Source organism: Pongo pygmaeus, chromosome 4 (assembly GCF_028885625.2).
Source record: "Pongo pygmaeus isolate AG05252 chromosome 4, NHGRI_mPonPyg2-v2.0_pri, whole genome shotgun sequence".
In the NCBI taxonomy this organism is placed as follows: Eukaryota; Metazoa; Chordata; class Mammalia; order Primates; family Hominidae; genus Pongo; species Pongo pygmaeus.
The window spans coordinates 78,816,137-78,839,668 of NC_072377.2; the positions used below are offsets into that span (position 1 = coordinate 78,816,137).

At 37.4% G+C, this 23,532-nt stretch overlaps 1 protein-coding gene across 3 annotated transcripts in view; it reads right to left on the reverse strand.

Annotated features, from left to right (window-relative positions):
- Positions 1-23,532, reverse strand: part of ANKRD31 (ankyrin repeat domain 31) — a 174,833-nt gene that overhangs the window by 102,354 nt on the left and 48,947 nt on the right. For all 3 annotated transcript variants that reach the window (XM_054488525.2, XM_054488523.1, XM_054488524.1), the window contains exon 11: positions 3,816-3,958. In XM_054488525.2, coding sequence (XP_054344500.1) covers positions 3,816-3,958 — 143 coding nt within the window. The remainder of the gene's footprint in view (positions 1-3,815; positions 3,959-23,532) is intronic.

The following is a 23,532-nucleotide window of genomic DNA, read 5'->3' on the forward strand; positions in this document are numbered from 1 at the left end:
TTAAAGTCCAAATATTCCAAAATCCAAAAAAAATTTAAAATCCTAAACACTTCTAGTCCCAAGCATTGCAAATAAAGAATATTCAACTTGTACTTCAAAAGACAGTATTCTGACTCTTCATCCCTAATAGCATATACTTTAAGAAAAAGAACTACCAAAATAAACATCATTAGTAGTTTCACTGTTAATAGTAATACTGGCATTGTTAATAGTAATATTGTAAGTATATTAGATGATAAAGAAATAATTCAATTACTGTGTTAAGAAACAAATGTTTAGCTTAAAAAAAGACATATGAGTAGGTACAGAACGAAAGTTAAGCATAAATCTATGCTATGAAGTCTGAAATGAAAATATCAGCATAAACTCATGATTTTTTTTCCTTCTAAAAGGATATAGTTCACTGAAAATGCCTAAAAGCAATAACATCCAATAGCAATGAGCATACCTTGCACCCAGACTGTGGTCTCTAAGTAGATTTTCCATTAAAACATAACAATTTACCGAAAATATGTGAAGAAATAAGCTAAACAATACCAAAAAGATAAAATGAGCCAAAATCGGAATTTGGGAAATTCTATAGGACAAATAAGCCACTTTTTTCAACAAATAGGAGATATAAAAACCCTAAAATATAGAAAGGACTGTTGTAGATTAAAACACATTTAAGATACATAACAAATACATATGATGTATGAAGCTTGATGTATTCTAATTCAAATTAAAACTTTCTATAAAAACACATATTTTAGATAACCTCAGAAATTTGAATATAGACTGGATGTTAAATGGTATAAAGAAACTTAACTTTTATTAGGTGAAATGATATTGCGAGTATGAAAAACTTTTTCTTATCTGTTAGAGGTGTGGGCTCAAGTATTTATGGGTAAAATAGTATTATGTCTGGGAATTCTTTAAAATACTCCAATAACAAAATCAGTTCATGTTCCAGCCAAACAGTCCAGAGTTCTACCACATAATATAACGTATAATCAATTTTCACAAGAGAGTTTACTGCAAGGCCAGGTGCGGCAGCTCCTGCCTATAATCCCAGCACTTTGGGAGGCCGAGGCGGGCAGATCACTTGAGGCCAGGAGTTCGAGACCAGCTTGTCAAACTGGTGAAACCCCATCTCTACTAAAAATACAAAAACTTAGCTGGGCATGGTGATACATGCCTGTAATCCCAGCTACTCAAGAGGCTGAGGCACAAGAAGCGCTTGAGCCCAGGAGGCAGAGGTGGCAGTGAACCAAGATCACACCACTACACTCCAGCCTGGGTGATAGGTGGAGACTCTTGTCTAAAACAAAAACAAAAACAAAAAAGAGTTCATTGTAGACACACATAGAATGAATAATCACCATGTCTGAGGCCTATTTTTTCAATATATGTGAATCCCCAAATCAATGCCAACAAACTCCTTCAATTCAATATCCCATACACTCACAGATACAGGATACTTCAAATAAAAACTTTGTTAAAGTTTCGATAGCTTATTTCAATGCCATTGCCTTCACCTACTAACAAAGTAAACCTAATAAAAGAGAAATAAAGGTTAGTCTGGCATGACTTGTTCTTAGTGATGCCTATGATTCCCAAAGAGCACTACATTCTTGCCTATGTCTTCCAATCATATATTTAATAACTTGTTGCACATTTTCTAAGGAACAACATTGAGCTGATCATTTGTAATTCTCAAATTCCAACTTTTCCACTCTTTAAAAAATGTATTTATTAACAGTTTTATTAAGATGTAATTCACATGCCACACAGTCTACCTATTTAAAGAATATAATTAATTGTTTTTTAGTGTATTAAGAGGGTTGTACAACCATCACCACAATCTAATTTTGGAACATTTTCATTCCCCCTGAAAGAAACCCTTTAACCATTAGTTGTCACTCACCATTCCCCACCCTCTAGACCCCCCATCTCTAATCTGTCTCTATAGATTTGACTATTACGGATATTTCAAATTAATGGAATGGTAAGATGTGGATTTTTTTTTACTGCTTTTTCACTTTTAGAAAATAGGATATTATCTTTTAGTATCTCTCCAATATAACAATTAAGACCCGTAAGATAATATATTCTAGCTCCTTCAACACTCCAGAATGCTTAAAGAAGCTCACACTCCCCAGGTAGTAGGACAAGCATTGGGTTCCCAAGGCTTCCCTGTTTGATATCTTTACTCCTGTGACACCAAAGGCATTTGAGCAATCCAAAACCCAGGGCCTAGGCCATTTCTCTGATCATCTTTGCCTCACATCACACCAACTACTGGTTGCAGCTTGTAATTTTCATGACTGTTCTCTAGACTTCTACTCCTGTCTTGTCATTCTCTTCTTCTCTCACCACTAGTCAGGATATGCCATGGTGCCAAGAGCACATGAACCACAGGCAGATTGGAGGATGGCAAGAGGGAATGCAGTAAGTGGGGAAACTGGATTCTGGGAATAGAGGCCTGTGTCTTTGGTTCCTTTAACATTATTGAAGGAACCAGAGATTATTTCATATATGCAAAGGCCAAATAGGAGACAGCCAATGCTAGACTGTGAGGCAGAAATGGATTGGAGCCAAGTTCGAAGTGGGGCAAAGGAACAAATAGGAAAGAAAAGAAGAAAAATTAAAATGCTCAGGGCTCACTTTACTCAAAGGAAGAAAAGACTCTTGATCAGTATAGGTCAGCTCTGGGAAGTGAGGGAGCAAATGGGCTATGGTGTTAGACAGAAGAAGTGCTTTGGCATGAGATTTCTCTGCTTCTGACAGAGAAAGGATTCACACTGTCACATGTCCAAGCCTGAATTCTTCTGGCCATTAAACTGGATCCTGGAAAGAATTCTCTCCTCCTAGTCCTCTAAACTATATGCAAAAATGACCACCCATCACCAAGATATACATTATCAAACAAGCAAACAAACAATGAGAAACAAACAACAAAAAAAACTGCCTAAACCCTTCTGAAGTACTGTTTCATACTATGAAGGAATATGCCCTGTCTATTCCCATGGCTCCCAGCAGCCTTCTCCGCCTCTGCCTGTGTTAGGCATTTCTTCTGGAAATAGGCAGAACACATCTTCTTGATCCCAGATAGTTAATACCCTTTCTCATCCTAGAAGTTTTTAAATCCAGAGGCAACTTCCAATAACTGAAATGAATAACAAGATATCTTCAGCAAGTGCCTCAGCCCAGCAATGTTGTTCCAGGGCCAGAAAAAATGTGTAGTAAGCTAAAATAAATATGATTTCTGAGATAAACCATGTATACTAGAATTCATAATCTTAATGTTACCATTTATTGCAGTTACTATTAACCAACTGGTATGCAATTATAGTAGTCTGATATTTTAACCTGCAGTACGGCTCTGCTGATATATCCTGGCTGATCATTAAGCTGAAATGATCAGAAACATTATCCTGCCTTAGGCCGATTATGAAAATGACACCAGACTCCATAAAGCTGTAAACCTCCTATCAGGACTGGACATAACTGAGTAACACTCTATAAGAAGGAAACGTTCTTCTAAACCCTATAAAGCACCATATTAAAGGAGTTTTAAAGGAAAACGAGTTGAAAAAAATATTGTGTAACCAAAAAGCTCTGTATGGTTATTAAAAGTAACATGTAAAATGACACCTATCATATTACACACAACAAACCCATCACACAGTAAAATTTCATTATGAATTCTAAGTATTCATTAACAGAATGAAATTAAACTAAAATTTCTGTATGTTTTTCTATTGTGTGGTCCCAGAGATATTTAATATTTGCAAAATATATTATTTGTTCTGCAAATAAAAGCATCACAGTACCTTATAATGTCCATTCATCACTGCATCATGTAGGGGAGTAATCTGGTACATTCCTTTGATATTTACATCCGCCCCACCTTTTAATAGTTCACTTGCTGTCCGATAAAATCCTCCTACACTAGCTTCATGAAGTGCTGTCCAACCTATCATACAAAAAGATACGGCATTTGTTTATATTTGGCATCTTAAAAATGTTTTGTGCTTGCCCTTAAAAAACAACTTTGATTCTAAGTTGTTTCTTTAAAAATATTTTGATTATATGAGTCAAGATAGTATCACCTGAAAGCACACTGTATTATTTGGTAGGTTCAATAAACCTGAAGGACAAATCAAACTCCTACCCCTCAACTCTCCTGTGCAAGTGAAAAGAAACAAAATATTTGAAAGTAATCCTGACCTCTCCAAATAAATAGGCTGTGCAGGAGTCATTATCAACTCAAACAGAATGCTGGTTGCAGGCTGCTTTTCTGCAGAGATGAGGGGAGAAAAGCTTTATTTCTAGTTCAAGGTACTTCCATTAAAGTATCCAGCTGGCTGGACTACGTATCACTCAGTTCAAAAGGATATATTCATTTTTTCTCCTTCTTTACAAAAAGCTATTTATAGTAGTTTAACAAACCACAAACTGCTCCAAGAAAACCAGTCATACAGGCAAATATTCTTTTTCTTTGTTGGCCAAGGACAATGGTATAAGTTACAGATATTTATTAAATTCCAATAAATCATATGACAGATGTAAGAAAACTTTAAAGTTGCATGTCAAAAGAGAATTTCACTAGCTCTTCTCAGAACACTCATCATAAAACAGGGATTACGAATCTCAGCATATTCTTCTTAGTTGTTATGAGTATCACAGAATGTTTACCAGCATCCCTGGCCTCAACCCACCAGATGATAGTAGAAACTCCTATCCTAGTTCTAACAACTAAACATGTTTCCAGAAACTGCCAAAAGTCCCCTGGGGAGCGGGTGGGAGCAAAAGCACTCCAGTTGAGAACCACTGCCTCAGGGAAGGAGTTTCTCCTATAGTATTAATTACTAAGTTTTCAGGAAGAAATGAAGAGACCCCAAAATGGTAAATATATAGTTAATAAGGTTTTTTCCCTATAAATTTCCTTAAAATGAATATGACTTGTTTAAAGCAAAAGTTAGAACATTTATAATGTCTGTAGATATGATATATATGATAGCTACAGCACAACGGATATGGGGGAATAAATGGACTATATATATTCAATGTCCTCATATTTTATATGAAGTATTATAATATTAACTCAAAGATGACTGTGAAACATTAGAGGTGTACACTTAATCACTAGAGTAACTATGAAAAAATACTGCAAAGACAAAGAAAGAAACAAAAAACAGATTAAGCACATAGAAAACAATTAGTAAAATGGCAGACCTAAATCCAACCATTTATATTAAATGTAAATTGACTAATCATGCTAATTTTCAATTAAAAGATAAGACTGTCAGAATGAATAAAAAAAGCAAAACTGTCTGCTGTTTACAAGAAACATAGTTTATTTTTGTTCCAACTTTTCTTTTAGGTTAAGGTTGTACATGTGCAGATTTTTTAAATGGGTAAATTGTGTATCACTGAGGTTTGGTGTACAAATGATCCCATCACCCAGGTAGTGTGCATAGTACCCAATAGATAGTTTTTCAACCCATGCCCCACCCCCTTCCTCCTCCCATAAGTAGTCCCCAGTGCCTACTGTTCCCATTTTAAGAAACATGCTTTAAATATAAAGACACAGATAGGTTGAAAATAAAAGGATAGAAAAAGATATGGTAAAAGGATAGAAAAACATATCGTAAATAAGAAGGCTAGATGTCTATATTAATATTATATATAGTAAAGTTCAAGATAAAGTATATTACCAAGCAATAAAGACAGACATTTCATGATGATGAAAGAGTTAATTTATTACAAGACATGACAATCATAACTTTATGTATCTAATAACAGAGCTTCAAAATATAAGGAGAAAAAACTGCCAGAATCAAAGAAAGAAACAGACAATTCCACAATCACATTTATGAGGATTTTAACATCTCTCTAAAAAAAATAGATCAATGAGACATAAAATCAATAAAGATATAGAAGAACTGAACAACATTATCAACACCTTTACCTAGCTGAAATTTGTAAAACATTACATCCAACTAAAGAATAAACATTCAAGTGCACCTGGGATATTCAACAAAGGAGATAATATATTATGCAATAATAAATTCTCAATAAATGTAAAAAGATCAAAATCATGTAAAATGTATCTTTTATGTTCTTTTTAGTCAAATTAGAAATCAATAACAGAAAGGTATCTAGAGAATCCCCAAACATTTTAAAATTAAACAACTTCTAACATAATCACTGGATCAAAGAAGAAAGCATATGAGAAATTAAAAATATTTCAAACTGAATTACAATGAAAATAAAACATATAAAAATCTGTGAGCTGCAACTACTAAAGTAGTACTTAGAAGTAAATTAAAGCTTTAAATGCTTATATTAGGGAAAAAGGTACAAAATCAGTGACCCCATTTTCTACCTTATTAAAGCTAAAAGAACAAAGAAAACCAAAATAAGTAGAAGGCAGAAAAAGAGCAGAAATCAATAAAGTATAAAACAAATAACAAAGACAACTAAAAAAGCCATAAATCAATTCTTGAAAAAAATCAATAAAATTGAATAATACAACTAAAAACCACAACCTACCAAAACAGATATAAGATGGAACAGAAAATCTGAATAGCCTATACCTATTAATGAATTTATTATCAAAACTCTCCCACACATAAAACTACAGGCCCAGATGGTTTCACTCCTAATTCTGTCAAACATTCAAGAAAGAAAAAAAAAAATCTAAATGTTAGACAAATTCATTCAGAAAATAGAAGAGGTGAGAAGACTTCTTAACTTATGAGGCTGGCATAACCCTGACACCAAAACCAAAGGCATTATAAAAATATTATAAACTGATCATTATAAATCTATACAGATAGATTTTTTAAAATCCATAAAAAAATTAGCAAATCTTGATTAAAAGGATCCGGAAAAAAGCATTATCCCCCTCAAAAAAATCACTGACAAAAGAATTATCCCTCCCCCAAAATTATAGGCCAATGTTACTCATGAACATAGATGCAAAAACCCTTATTACAGCAAATCGATTCCGCCATATATAAAAAGAATGATACACCATAACCAGATACAGTTTATTCTAAGAATGTAAGGTTGGTTTAACATTTGAAAATCAATAAAGCTAATTCACCACAGTAGTGAAATAGGAGAGAAAAATTATATGGCCATATAAATAGATGTATGAAAAGTACATGAGAAAAGCTAGCATCTATTCGATTTAAAAAAAAAAAAAACTCTGCAAATTAAGAATAGGCTCCTCTATAGAGACACAAAAAAACCCTTCAAAATATTAATGAATCCAGGAGCTGGTTTTTTTAAAAGACCAACACAATTCATAGACCTCTAGCAAGACTGATACAGAAGAAAAGAGAGACAAATCAAATAGATGCAATAAAAAATGATAAACGGGATATCACCACCGATCCCACAGAAATAAAAACTACCATCAGAATACTATAAACACCTCTACGCAAATCAACTAGAAAATCTAGAAGAAATGGATAAATTCCTCGACACATACACCCTCCCAAGACTAAACCAGGAAGAAGGTGAATCTCTGAATAGACCAATAACAGGCTCTGAAACTGAGCAATAATTAATAGCCTACCAACCAAAAAAAGTCCAGGACCAGATGGATTCACAGCCGAATTCTACCAGAGGTACAAGGAGGAGCTGGTACTATTCCTTCTGAAACTATTCCAATCAATAGAAAAAGAGGGAATCTTCCCTAACTCATTTTATGAGGCCAGCATCATCCTGATACCAAAGCCTGGCAGAGACACAGCAAAAAAGGAGGATTTTAGACCAATATCCTTGATGAACATTCATGTAAAAATCCTCAATAAAATACTGGCAAACCGAATCCAGCAGCACATCAAAAAGCTTATCCACCATGATTAAGTCGGCTTCATCCCTGGGATGCAAAGCTGGCTCAACATATGCAAATCAATAAATGTAATCCATCACATAAACAGAACCAACAACAAAAACCCCATGATTATTTCAATAGATGCAGAAAAGGCCTTCAAAAAAATTCAACAGCCCTTCATGCAAAAAACTCTCAATAAATTAGGTATTGATGGGACGTATCTCAAAATAATAAGAGCTATTTATGACAAACCCACAGCCAATATCATACTGAATGGACAAAAACTGGAAGCATTCCCTTTGTAAACCAGCACAAGATAAGGATACCCTCTCTCTCAACTCCTATTCAACATAGTGTTGGAAATCCTGGCCAGGGCAATCAGGCAAGAGACAGAAATAAAGGGGATTCAATTAGGAAAAGAGGAGGTCAAATTGTCCCTGTTTCAAATGACATCATTGTATATTTAGAAAACCCCATCGTCTCAGCCCAAAATCTACTTAAGCTGATAAGCAACTTCAGCAAAGTCTCAGGATACAAAATCAATGTGCAAAAATCAAAAGCATTCCTATACACCAATAACAGACAAACAGAGAGCCAAGTCATGAGTGAACTCCCATTCACAATTGCTACAAAGAGAATAAAATACCTAGGAATCCAACTTACAAGGGATGTGAAGGACCTCTTCAAGGAGAACAATAAACCACTGCTCAACGAAATAAGAAGAGACAAACAAATGGAAGAACATTCCATGCTCATGGATACAAAGAATCAATATGATGAAAATGGCCATACTGCCTAAGGTAATTTATAGATTGAATGCCATCCCCATCAAGCTACCAATGACTCTTCACAGAATTGGAAAAAACTACTTTAAAGTTCATATGGAACCAAAAAATAGTCCGCATAGCCAAGACAATCCTAAGCAAAAAGAACAAAGCTGGAGGCATCATGCTACCTGACTTCAAACTATACTACAAGGCTACAGTGATCAAAACAGCATGGTACTGGTACCAAAACAGAGATATAGACCAATGGAACAGAACAGAGCCCTCAGAAATAACAGCACACATCTACCACCATCTGCTCTTTGACAAACCTGACAAAAACAAGAAGTGGGGAAAGGATTTCCTATTTAGTAAATGGTGCTGGGAAAACTGGCTAGCCATATATAGAAAGCTGAAACTGGATCCCTTCCTTACACCTTATACAAAAATTAATTCAAGATGGATTAAAGACTTAAATATTAGACCTAAAACCATAAAAACCCTAGAAGAAAACCTAGGCAATACCATTCAGGACATAGGCATTGGCAAAACTTCATGACGACAACACCAAAAGCAATGGCAACAAAAGCCAAAATAGACAAATGGATCTAATTAAACTAAAGAGCTTCTGCACAGGAAAAGAAACTACCATCAGAGTGAACAATGAACAGGCAACCTACAGAATGGGAGAACATTTTTGTACTCTACCCATCTGACAAAGAGCTAATATCCAGAATCTACAAGGAACTTACACAAATTTACAAGAAAAAACAACCCCAACAAAAAGTGGGTGAAGGATATGAACAGACACTTCTCAAAAGAAGATATTTATGCAGCCAACAGACACATGAAAAAATGCTCATCATCACTGGTCATCAGAGAAATGCAAATCAAAACCACAAAGAGATACCATCTCATGCCAGTTAGAATGCAATCATTAAAAAGTCAGGAAACAACAGATGCTGGAGAGGATGTGGAGAAATAGGAACACTTTTACACTGTTGGTGGGAGTGTAAATTAGTTCAACCATTTTGCAAGACAGTATGGTGATTCCTCAAGGATCTAGAACTAGAAATACCATTTGACCCAGCCATCCCATTACTGGGTATATACCCAAAGAATTATAAATCATGCTACTATAAAGACACATGCACACGTATGTTTATTGCGGCACTATTCACAATAGCAAAGACTTGGAACTAACCCATATGCCCATCAATGATAGATTGGATTAAGAAAATGTGGCACATATACACCACGGAATACTATGCAGCCATAAAAAAGGATAAGTTCATGTCCTTTGCAGGGACATGAATGAAGCTGGAAACCATCATTCTGAGCAAACTATCACAAAGACAGAAAACCAAACACCACATGTTCTCACTCATAGGTGGGAACTGAACAATGAAAACACTTGAACACAGGGTGGGGAACATCACACACTGGGGCCTGTCGGGTCGGGGCGGGTGCCTGGGGGAGGGATAGCATTAGGAGAAATACCTAATGTAAATGACAAGTTAATGGGTGCAGCACACCAACATGGCACATGTATACCTATGTAACAAACCTGCACATTGTGCACACATACCCTAGAACTTAAAGTATATAAAAGAAAGAATAGACTCCTCAATCTGATAAAGAGCATCTATAAAAACCTATAGTTAAAATCATGTTTAATCGTGAAATGTGCTGAAATATTGAAAGAGGCAAAACTAATATAGAGTGAAAAATATCAGAACAGTAGTGACATCTTGAGAGTGAGGAATGACTGAGAGAGGCACGAGGGAACTTTCTGGGATAGTGTATCTGTCAACATTCATCAAATGGCACATTTAAGATTTGTAGTTCACTATATGAAAATGTTACCTCAGAAAACACACACACACACACACACACACACACACACACACACACTCACACACATCCCTGAACTCTAATAATATTCATGCTGGGGTGTTTAGTGATAAAACACACTGTTGGCTGGGGTGGAGCCAAGATGGCCAAATAGGAACAGCTCCAGTCTACAGCTTCCAGCGTGAGCAATGCAGAAGACGGGTGATTTCTGCATTTCCAACTGAGGTACCGGGTTCATCTCACTGGGGAGTGCTGGACAGTGGGTGCACAACAGTGGGTGCAGTGCACCGTGTGTGAGCCGAAGCAGGGCGAGGCATCGCCTCACCCGGGAAGCGCAAGGGGTCAGGGAATTCCCTTTCCTAGTCAAAGAAAGGGGTGACAGATGGCACCTGGAAAATCGGGTCACTCCCACCCTAATACTGAGCTTTTCCAACGGGCTTAACAAACAGGACACCAGGAGATTATATCCTGCACCTGGCTCTGAGGCTCCTACGCCCATGGAGCCTCACTCATTGCTAGCACAGCAGTGTGAGATCAAACTGCAAGGCGGCAGCGAGGCTGGGGGAGGGGCGCCCGCCATTGCTTAGGCTTGAATAGGTAAAACAAAGCGGCCAGGAAGCTTGAACTGGGTGGAGCCCACCACAGCTCAAGGAGGCCTGCCTGCCTCTGTAGGCTCCACCTCTAGGGGCAGGGCACAGACAAACAAAAGACAGCCATAACCTCTGCAGACTTAAATGTCCCTGTCTGACAGCTTTGAAGAGAGTAGTAGTTCTCTCAGCATGCAGCTTGAGATCTGAGAAAGGGCAGACTGCCTCTTCAAGTGGGTCCCTGACCCCCAAGTAGCCTAACTGGGAGGCACCCCCTAGTAGGGGCCGACTGACACCTCACACGGCTGGGTACTCCTCTGAGACAAAACTTCCAGAGGAACGATCAGGCAGCAGCATTTGCGGTTCACCAATATCCACTGTTCTGCAGCCACTGCTGCTGATACCCAGGCAAACAGGGTCTGGAATGGACCTCCAGTAAACTCCAACAGACCTGCAGCTGAGGGCCCTGACTGTTAGAAGGAAAACTAACAAAAAGGAAGGACATCACACCAAACACCCATCTGTACGTCACCATCATCAAAGACAAAAGGTAGATGAAACCACAAAGATGGGGAAAAAACAGAGCAGAAAAACTGGAAACTCTAAAAATCAGAGTGCCTCTCCTCCTCCAAAGGAACGTAGTTCCTCACCAGCAACAGAACAAAGCTGGACGGAGAATGACTTTGACGAGTTGAGAGAGGAAGGCTTCAGAAGATCAAACTACTCCGAGCTAAAGGAGGAAGTTCGAACCAATGGCAAAGAAGTTAAAAACTTTGAAAAAAAATTAGACGAATGGATAACTAGAATAACCAATGCAGAGAAGTCCTTAAAGGACCTGATGGAGCTGAAAACCACAGCACGAGAACTACATGACAAATGCACAAACCTCAGTAACTGATGCAATCAATTGGAAGAAAGGGTATCAGCGATGGAAGATGAAATGAATGAAATGAAGCATGAAGAAAAGTTTAGAGAAAAGAAGAGTAAAAAGAAACGAACAAAGCCTCCAAGAAATATGGGACTATGTGAAAAGACCAAATCTACGTCTAATTGCTGTACCTGAAAGTGATGGGGAGAATGGAACCAAGTTGGAAAACACTCTGCAGGATATTATCCTGGAGAACTTCCCCAATCTAGCAAGGCAGGCCAACATTCAAATTCAGGAAATACAGAGAACGCCACAAAGATACTCCTCGAGAAGAGCAACTCCAAGACACATCATTGTCAGATTCACCAAAGTTGAAATGAAGGAAAAAATATTAAGGGCAGCCACAGAGAAAGGTCGAGTTACCCACAAAGGGAAGCCCATCAGACTAACAGTGGAACTCTTGGCAGAAACTCTACAAGCCAGAAGAGAGTGGGGGCCAATATTCAACATTCTTTTTTTTTTTTTTTTTTTTTGAGACAGAGTCTTGCTCTGTCCCCCAGGCTGGAATGCAGTGGCACGATCTCGGCTCACTGCAAGCTCCGCCTCCCAGGTTCACGCCATTCTCCCACCTCAGCCTCCCGAGTAGCTGGGACTACAGGCATCCGCCACCACGCCCGGCTAATTTTTTGTATTTTTAGTAGAGACGAGGTTTCACCGTGTTAGCCAGAGTGGTCTCGATCTCCTGACCTTGTGATCCACCCGTCTCGGCCTCCCAAAGTGCTGGGATTACAGGTGTGAGCCACCGCGCCCAGTCTCAACATTCTTAAAGAAAAGAATTTTCAACCCAGAATTTCATATCCAGCCAAACTAAGCTTCATAAGTGAAGGAGAAATAAAATACTTTACAGACAAGCAAATGCTGAGAGATTTTGTCACCACCAGGCCTGCCTTACAAGAGCTCCTGAAGGAAGCACTAAACATGGAAAGGAACAACCGGTACCAGCCACTGCAAAAACATGCCAAATTGTAAAGACTGTCGATGCTAGGAAGAAACTGCATCAACTAACGAGCAAAATAACCAGCTAATATCATAATGACAGGATCAAATGCACACATAACAATATTAACCTTAAATGTAAATGGGCTAAATGCTCCAATTAAAAGGCACAGACTGGCCAATTGGATAAAGAGTCAAGACCCATCAGTGTGCTGTATTCAGGAGACCCATCTCACGTGCAGGGACACACATAGGCTCAAAATAAAGGGATGGAGGAAGATCTACCAAGCAAATGGAAAACAAAAAAAGGCAGGGGTTGCAATCCGAGTCTCAGATAAAACAGACTTTAAACCAACAAAGATCAAAAGAGACAAAGAAGGCCATCACATAATGGTAAAGCAATCAATTCAACAAGAAGAACTAACTATCCTAAATATGTATGCACCCAATACAGGAGCACCCAGATTCATAAAGCAAGTCCTTAGTGACCTACAAAGAGACTTAGATTCCCACACAATAATAATGGGAGACTTTAACACCCCACTGTCAACATTAGACAGATCAATGAGACAGAAAGTTAACAAGGATATCCAGGAATTGAACTCAGCTCTGCAACAAGTGGACCTAATAGACATCTACAGAACTCTCCACCCCAAATCATCACCATATACATTTTTTTCAGCACCACACCACACCTATTCCAAAATTGACCACATAGTTGGAAGTAAAGCACTCCTCAGCAAATGTAAAAGAACAGAAATTATAATAAACTGTCTCTCAGACCACAGTGCAATCAAGCTAGAACTCAGGATTAAGAAACTCACTAAAAACCGCTCAACTACATGGAAACTGAACAACCTGCTCCTGAATGACTACTAAGGCAGAAATAAAGATGTTCTTTGAAACCAATGGGAACAAAGACACAACATACCAGAATCTCTGGGACACATTCGAAGCAGTGTGTAAAGGGAAATTTATACCACTAAATGCCCACAAGAGAAAGCAGGGAAGATCTAAAATTGACACCCTAACTTCACAATTAAAAGAACTAGAGAAGCAAGAGCAAACACATTCAAAATCTAACAGAAGGCAAGAAATAACTAAGATCAGAGCAGAACTGAAGGACACAGAGACACAAAAACCCTTCAAAAATTAATGAACCCAGGAGCTGGTTTTTTGAAAAGATCAACAAAATTGATAGACTTCTAGCAGGACTAATAAAGAAGAAAAGAGAGAAGAATCAAACAGACACAATAAAAAATGACAAAGGGGATATCACCACCGATCCCACAGAAATACAAACTACCATCAGAGAATACTATAAATACCTCTATGCAAATCAACTAGAAAATCTAGAAGAAATGGATAAATTCCTCGACACATAGACCCTCCCAAGACTAAACCAGGAAGAAGGTGAATCTCTGAATAGACCAATAACAGGCTCTGAAATTGAGGCAATAATTAATAGCTTACCAACCAAAAAAAGTCCAGGACCAGATGGATTCACAGCCGAATTCTACCAGAGGTACAAGGAGGAGCTGGTACCATTCCTTCTGAAACTACTCCAATCAATAGAAAAAGAGAGAAACCTCCCTAACTCATTTGATGAGGCCAGCATCATCCTGATACCAAAGCCTGGCAGAGACACAACAAAAAAAGAGAATTTTAGACCAATATCCTTGATGAACATTCATGCAAAAATCCTCAATAAAATACTGGCAAACCAAATCCAGCAGCACATCAAAAAACTTATCCACCATGATCAAGTGGGCTTCATCCCTGGGATGCAAGGCTGGTTCAACATACGCAAATCCATAAACGTAATCCATCATATAAATAGAACCAAAGACAAAAACCACGATTATCTCAATAGATGCAGAAAAGGCCTTTGACAAAATTCAACAACGCTTCATGCTAAAAACTCTCAATAAATTAGGTATTGATGGAACATATCTCAAAATAATAAGAGCTATCCATGACAAACCCACAGCCAATATCATACTGAATGGACAAAAACTGGAAGCATTCCCCTTGAAAACGGGCACAAGACAGGGATGCCCTCTCTCACTACTCCTATTCAACATACTTTTGGAAGTTCTGGCCAGGGCAATCAGGCAGGAGAAGGAAATAAAGGGCATTCAATTAGGAAAAGAAGAAGTCAAATTGTCCCTGTTTGCAGATGACATGATTGTATATCTAGAAAACCCCATTGTCTCACCCCAAAATCTCCTTAAGCTGATAAGCAACTTCAGCAAAGTCTCAGGATAAAAAATCAATGGGCAAAAATCACAAGCATTCTTATACACCAATAACAGACAAACAGAGAGCCAAATCATGAGTGAACTCCCATTCACAATTGCTTCAAAGAGAATAAAAGACCTAGAAATCCAACTTACAAGGGATTTGAAGGACCTCTTCAAGGAGAACTATAAACCACTGCTCAATGAAATGAAAGAGGATACAAACAAATGGAAGAACATTCCATGCTCATGGGTAGGAAGACTCAATATTGTGAAAATGGCCATACTGCCCAAGGTAATTTATAGATTCAATGCCATCCCCACCAAGCTATCAATGAGTTTCTTCACAGAATTGGAAAAAACTACTTTAAAGTTCATATGGAACCAAAAAAGAGCCCACATTGCCAAGCCAATCCTAAGCCAAAAGAACAAAGCTGGAGGCATCACGCTACCTGACTTCAAACTATACTACAAGGCTACAGTAACCAAAACAGCATGGTACTGGTACCAAAACAGAGATATAGACCAACGGAACAGAACAGAGCCCTCAGAAATAATGCCACGTATCTACAACTATCTGATCTTTGACAAACCTGACAAAAACAAGCAATGGGGAAAGGATTCCCTATTTAATAAATGGTGCTGGGAAAACTGGCTAGCCAAATGTAGAAAGCTGAAACTGGATCCCTTCCTTACACCTTATACAAACATTAATTCAAGATGGATTAAAGACTTAAATGTTAGACCTAAAACCATAAAAACCCTAGAAGAAAACCTAGGCAATACCATTCAGGACATAGGCATGGGCAAGGACTTCATGTCTAAAACACCAAAAGCAATGGCAACAAAAGCCAAAATTGACAAATGGGATCTAATTAAACTAAAGAGCTTCTGCACAGCAAAAGAAACTACCATCAGAGCGAACAGGCAACCTACAGAATGGGAGAAAATTTTTGCAACCTACTCATCTGACAAAGGGCTAATATCCAGAATCTACAATGAACTCCAACAAATTTACAAGAAAAAAACAAACAACCCCATCAAAAAGTGGGCGAAGGATATGAACAGACACTTCTCAAAAGAAGACATTTATGCAGCCAAAAAACACATGAAAAAATGCTCACCATCACTGGCCATCAGAGAAATGCAAATCAAAACCACAATGAGATGCCATCTCACACCAGTTAGAATGGCGATCATTAAAAAGTCAGGAAACAACAGGTGCTGGAGAGGATGTGGAGAAATAGGAACATTTTTACACTGTTGATGGGACTGTAAACTAGTTCAACCATTGTGGAAGTCAGTGTGGGGATTCCTCAGGGATCTAGAACTAGAAATACCATTTGACCCAGCCATCCCATTACTGGGTATATACCCAAAGGACTATAAATCATGCTGCTATAAAGACACATGCACACATATGTTTATTGCAGCACTATTCACAATAGCAAAGACTTGGAACCAACCTAAACGTCCAACAACGATAGACTGGATTAAGAAAATGTGGCACATAAACACCATGGAATACTATGCAGCCATAAAAAATGATGAGTTCATGTACTTTGTAGGGACATGGATGAAGCTGGAAACCATCATTCTCAGCAAACTATCACAAGGACAAAAAACCAAACACCGCATGTTCTCACTCATAGGTGGGAATTGAACAATGAGAACAGATGGACACAGGAAGGGGAACATCACACACTGGGGACTGTTGTGGGGTGGGGGGAGGTGGGAGGGATAGCATCAGGAGATATACCTAATGCTAAATGACGAGTTAATGGGTGCAGCACACCAACATGGCACAGGTATACATATGTAACAAACCTGCACGTTGTGCACATGTACCCTAAAACTTAAAGTATAATAGTAACGATAAAAGAAAATGAAGCCACATGTTGAACATGGTAGACTCAAAAAAATAAAATAAAATAAAACACACTGTTGTCTATAATTTCTTTGAAATGCACCAAAATAAAGATGGATTGATGGATGGACAGAGAGATTTCAAGATGGATAGGTATCTGATAAAATAAATGTGTAGAATCTAGATATTAGGTGTATGGATAAATAAATAGGTCACATGAACTTTTTGAATATTTTAAAACTACCTATTTTAAAAATGTATATACAAAAACGATTTCCCCCAAATATTGTTTCTTATAGAAGGTATGAATTCATTGCTGTTTAGGTTCTGGAACCTGTGAAAATTTGCTTACCAATATGTACATTGGTTAACTCGATTCTATCACAGGTCCCAGTTAGATGGGATGAAAAATTAAGTATCAGAAACTCAAAAGTCATTAACTTTGGAATGCAGATGATGATTTTCCTTCTAGAAAACTTCCTTTCCTTGTCTAGATTTTGCTCAAACTATAATAAAAATTAGTTTCCTAAAGAAGACGAAAATGGGCCAGGAGAGGTGGCTTATGCCTATAATCCCAGCACTTTGGGAAGCCGAGAAAGGCAGATCACCTGAAGTCAGGAATTCAAGACCAGCCTGGCCAACATGGTAAAACCCCATCTCTACTAAAAATACAAAAATTAGCCAGGCGTGGTGGCAAGCGCCTGTAATCCCAGCTATTTGGGAGGCTGAGGCAGGAGAATCTCTTGAACCTGGGAGGGGAAGGTTTCAGTGAGCCGAGATAGCGCCATAGCACTCCAGCCTGGGTGACAAGAGTGAGAGTCCAACTCAAAAAAAAAAGGACTAAAATGTCTACTATAGAAATGAGAAAATAACCACAACCAAATATTACTTTTCTCCTTGAGCCCCGAATGACTGAAAGATAAGGTAAATATAAAAGTAAACATATGGCTTCCAAGGAAAAGCCAGTATCCTATTTTAAAGTTACTGAAGAAAATTCCCAAAGAAAACAAGATACAAGTGTGAGTGATCCAAAGTCAATGATGGGGCAGGGGGAGGAAGTGCTTAAAAATGAATCCCCAATACCCCTTATGAACACAGGGGCAAAATCTTCAACAAAATACCAGCAAACTGAATTCAACAGTACATTAAAAAGATTATTCACTATGATCAACTGGGATTCATCCCAGGGATACAAGAGTGATTTAACACGCACAAACCAATAAATGTGATATATCACATTAACAGAAAGAAAGACAAAAACCATATAATCATTTCAAAAGATGCAGAAAAAGCATTTGACAGAATTCAACATCCCTTCATGATAAAAATTCTCAACAAATTAGGTACAGTAGGTATGTATGTCAACACAATAAATTGCATATATGGGCTTTATTTTTACCCATAGCTAACTTCATATGAAACAGGGAAAAGATGAAAGTTTTTCCTTTAAGATCTGGAAAAAGACAAGAATGGCCACTTTCACCACTTCTCGTTAGTATTATACTGGAAATCCTAGTGAGAGAAATTAGGCAAAAGAAAAAAATAAAAGGTGTCCAAATGGGAAAGGAGGAAGTCAAATTGTCCCTGGTTGTGGATGATATGGTCTTATATATAGAAAGCACTAAAGACTTCACTAAAAAACTGTAAGAACTAATAAAGTCAATAAGCTTTCAGGATACAAAATCAACACACAGAAAGCAGTGTTTCTATATGCTAAATAGTGAACTATACAAAAAAAGAATGCAAGAAAACAAACCTACTTATTATAGCTACCAAAAAATAAAATACCTAGGAATAAATTTAACTAAGGAGGTGAAAGATCTCTACACTGAAAACTATAAAACATTGATGAAACAGATTGAAGAGGACACATATAAATATAAGTGTATCCCATGTTCATGGATTGGAATAATTAATTCTGTCACAATAATCTACAGATTCAATATGATCTATAGATTCAATACAATCTCTATCAAAATACCAATGACATTCATCACAGGAATAAAAAACAAAAACTAAAATTCATGTAGAACCACAAAAGACCCCCAAACAGCTAAAGCAACCTTGAGCAAAAAATTTTTAAAAAACAAAGCTAGAGGCATCATATTACCTTACTTAGCTCTATTAATGAAAAGAGCATCATGTTGACATAAAAATAGACACACATACCAATATAACACAATACAAATCCCAGACATAAATCCACGCATCTACAGCCAACTGCTTTTCAACAAAGGTGCCAAAAATACACACTGTGGAAAAAACAGTCTCTTCAATAAATGATGCTGGAAAAACTGGATATCCACATGCAGAAGAATAAAACTGGATCCTTTTTTTCAACACATACAAAATTCAACTCAAAGTGGACTAAAAACTTAAATGTAAACACTGAAACTGAAACTACTAGAAGAAAACATAGGAAAAATGCTTCATGACACTGGGCAATAATTTTTTGGATAAGACCTTAAAAGCACAGGCAACAAAATAAAAAAAAACAGACAAATGAGATTACATCAAACTAAAAACCTGCACAGCACAGAAAACAATCAACAGAGTCAAGAGACAACCTACAGAATGGGAGAAAATATTTGCAAACCATGCATCTGACAAGGGGTTAATATGCAGAATATATAAGAAACTCAAACAACTCAATAGCCAAAAAATAGTAATAATAATAATTCCATTTAAAAATGAGCAAAAGACCAACAGGTATACGAAAAAAGTGCTCAACATCACTGACTACCAGGGAAAAGCAAATCAAAACCACAATAATGTGTCACCTCATTCCACTCAGAATGGCAACTATTAAAAAGACAAAAGATAAGTGTTGATGAGGATGTGGAGAAAAGAGAACCTTTTACGCTTTTGGTGGGAATGTAAATTAGTACAGCCATTATGAAAAACAATATGGAGATTCCTCAAAAAATTAAAAATAGAACTACCATAACCAGCAATCCTACTACTTGGTATATATCCAAAGGAAATGAAATCAGTATGTCAAAGATATATCTAAATTCCCATGCTCACTGTAGCACTATTCACAATAGCCAAGATATGGACTCAACCTAAGTGTCCATCAACAGAAGAATGGATAAAGCAAATGGGGTATATGTATACAATGGAATACTATTCAGCCATAAAAAAGAATAAAATTCTTTCATTTGCAACAACATGGAAGAACCTGGGGGACATCATGTTAAGTGAAATAAGCTAGACACAGGAAGACACATACTGCATGTTCTCACTCATATGCAGAATCTAAAAAGTTGATCCTAAGAAACAGTGAATGGAATAGTGGTTACTACAGACTGAGGAGAGTAGTGGGAGGGGAAAAATTAGGAAGAGACGGTCAATGGGTACAAAGTTGCAATTAGAAATGAAGAATAGCCAGGCGCAGTGGTTCACGCCTGTAATCCCAGAACTTTGGGAGGCTGAGGCAGGTGGATCACAAGGTCAGGAGATCAAGACCATCCTGGCCAACATGGTGAAACCCTGTTTCTACTAAAAGTACAAAAATTAGCTGGGCGTGATGGCAGGTACCTTTAATCCCAGCTACTCAGGTGGCTGAGAAAGGAGAATCGCTTGAATCTGGGATGCGGAGGTTGCAGTGAGCCAAGATCACGCCACTGCACTCTAGCCTGGCAACAAAGTGAGATTCCATCTCACACACACACAAAAAAAAGAAAGGAAGAATAAGTGATGGTGTCCTATCGAACAGTTGGGTGACTAGAGTCAGAAAAGAGGTATTGCATGTCTCGAAATAGTTAGAAAAGGGGATTTTTAAATGTTCCTAACATAAAGAAATGATACATGTTTAAGGTGGTAGATATGCTAATTACTCTGATTTGATCATTACACAACGTATACATGTATTAAAAAATCACATTGTTCCCCATAAATATGTATAATTATGTATGTTTACAATATACTATATATAATACATATAATTATAGTAATTTGTTATATAATAATTATGTATCCATTAAAAGTAAAAAATGGTGTCCAATTCCAGAAAAAACAATGACTGCTACCTGAAGTGAGACTTAAAAAAGGATGACTCAGTAGGGAAGAATTATCAGTTTCAGAGTTGAAAGATGTTCCCAGTGTCAATAAAGCCAGAAGGTGCTTTATTCTGCAGAGAAAGCCACTGAAGACCACAGAAATCGCTACAGATTACAGAAAGAAATCAAATGTAACAGAGAATTTTCCTTCCCCTAAGGATTATGCCTTCTGCATTGTAAAACCAGCCCTCCAAAATAAAGATGGAACACATTCTACAACAGATCTTTTATTACCTCCCAAATCTGCAGGTTGGGAGATCCCCAAAAAAACTTATTTAAAAAAAGAAATTGGAGGAAATCTCTTTTAAAAAATGAATATAGTTATAAATTTCCTTCAAAGAGAATATAACACATTTTTAAAAAAGATTTACCATTACAATAAAATTTGTTATATGCTGTAATGTAGCCATTGTTAACACTCACAGAAGTATAAAGTGCACTCCTTTCTATATTACATAGTCCTGAACAGTTTTGTCTCTCATATTTTATGTTATCTATTTCTTGCTTTGTTATTGACTTAAACTTCAGGCTATCATTAATACCCTGGTCTGGGCCAATCTTTCTTTTTCAGTTCTAATGTGTTACAGGTATAGGAATGAGAAAGAGTTCTGCATAAAATAAAGCTCAAGGCATTGATCTCAGAGGTTTTTGGCAAAAATTTAAAATGTGATCTATTTTGAGTATTCAGAGATTTTTTTTAGCCTACTTCATGGCTGTCACCTTTGCTTTTGGAAAAAGAATTACTGCTCTTTCTGAGCTCCCTGCAATTTGTTTTTTAATCAAAGACACAAATATCATAAAATATAAACGAGGACTTATAAAATTCAAAATGTTACATATAAAAGACCACTGGTCCACTATTACATTTTGTTCATTTCTCACAGGGCAGTGGGCCTTTTTTTAAATTGTACCACAAAATAAGTATGCTTAAATCTTCCTACTAGAGATTATTAATCCTTTTGTTTTCACAGCATCTGGTACATAGAAGGCATACTGTAAATGCTCACTACATTGAACTAACACGTTAGAGGTCATATAGCTGAGAGAGTGAGTGTGTGTGTGTGTGTGTATGAGACAGTGTGTGTGTGTGTTTTGGGAGGCAAAATGATGGTTGCATTTTAAACAAACATTGCCGGTGATTCTGTTGTGTGTGTGTGTGCGTGTGTGTGTGTGTGTGTGTTTTGGGAGGTGAAATGATGGTTGCATTTTAAACAAACATTGCAGGTGATTCTATTGAAAATGGAAATACTGTGGAAACACTGTCCTCTGTAATTCTGTGGGATGTGGTAGCCAGAAATAAAGATAGAGCTAAGATGCAAAGTAAGAAGGAAAAGTACAGAACAAGTGAGTTCAAAATGCAGGAAAATATGATAGGGATAAAGAATTCATGAAGGTCACAGAAGTACCTGGGACAATGAGGAAAAGGTATATATTAACTGGCTGAAGACAAGAAGGGAACAGCCACTGAGAATGTTAACACTGGCACATTAAAAAAAAAAAGGCTAATACAAAGAAACATGTTAAGAGAGGCTTGAGAAATCCATAAAGTCAAAATTGGCTGCATATAGGGCTACTCTTGAACTCAATGGGCAGACAAAGAATACCAACAGGAAGAACCGCATATCTCTTGAAATCAAGAGAGTAAGTGCTGTGGCTGGCAAATAAGGATCCAAGGTTGAGGGTTATAACAGGGCTATAACCCTGGGTATGACATTTAAATGACATACCCTGGGTATGACATTTAAAATAATATCCTGTTAAAATCCTGATTATAGTGTAAACCCAGGCTTTGCTAAGGTAAAGTACTGGGGGTGCACTTGAAATCACCTGTTTGTCCATGGATTTTACTGTGCCATCTCTGCGCACCATAAGACTCTTTGCAATGTTTCTAAACTGAGCAAGTTTAGAAACAACATGAAAAGTGTGGACACCCAAAAGCACCATCCAGGCTGTCCAAGTATTGTTCAGTGTATTAAGTACTTAAGTACCTTTAAGGAATCACTCTTCTCTAGCACAACATGTCACATTCTACCCACAGGGAACATTGTACCAGTGACCCAGCCTTGCAGAAATACTGCTCTTTCTGAGCTCCCTGTCCCAACCTCTGTACTTCATACTGTATTCTTTCCATTTCCCTGGCCACTGCTCCTGCTGTACATCTACCATTTCATCATGAATTTTCCCCTATAGCTCAGTGCACCATCAGCTTCTTCCAGTGTTTGACATCATTTCTCCTTCATTCAAGGCTGAGTCTCATAGTAACAATGACCATGCAAAGCCAGCCCCAGGTACCTTCTGGATGCCACTGCACATAACCCACCTGGCATAATCTTTGAAGGAGAAACATAAGGCTCTTCTCCTGCCACCCAGTCTTCTCACCCTGCCCTCTTCCCTGAAAGATAATGGTGATGAGCTACTTAAATAGGAAAATGACCTGAAAGCCTTCTGTTTGGAAGTTACC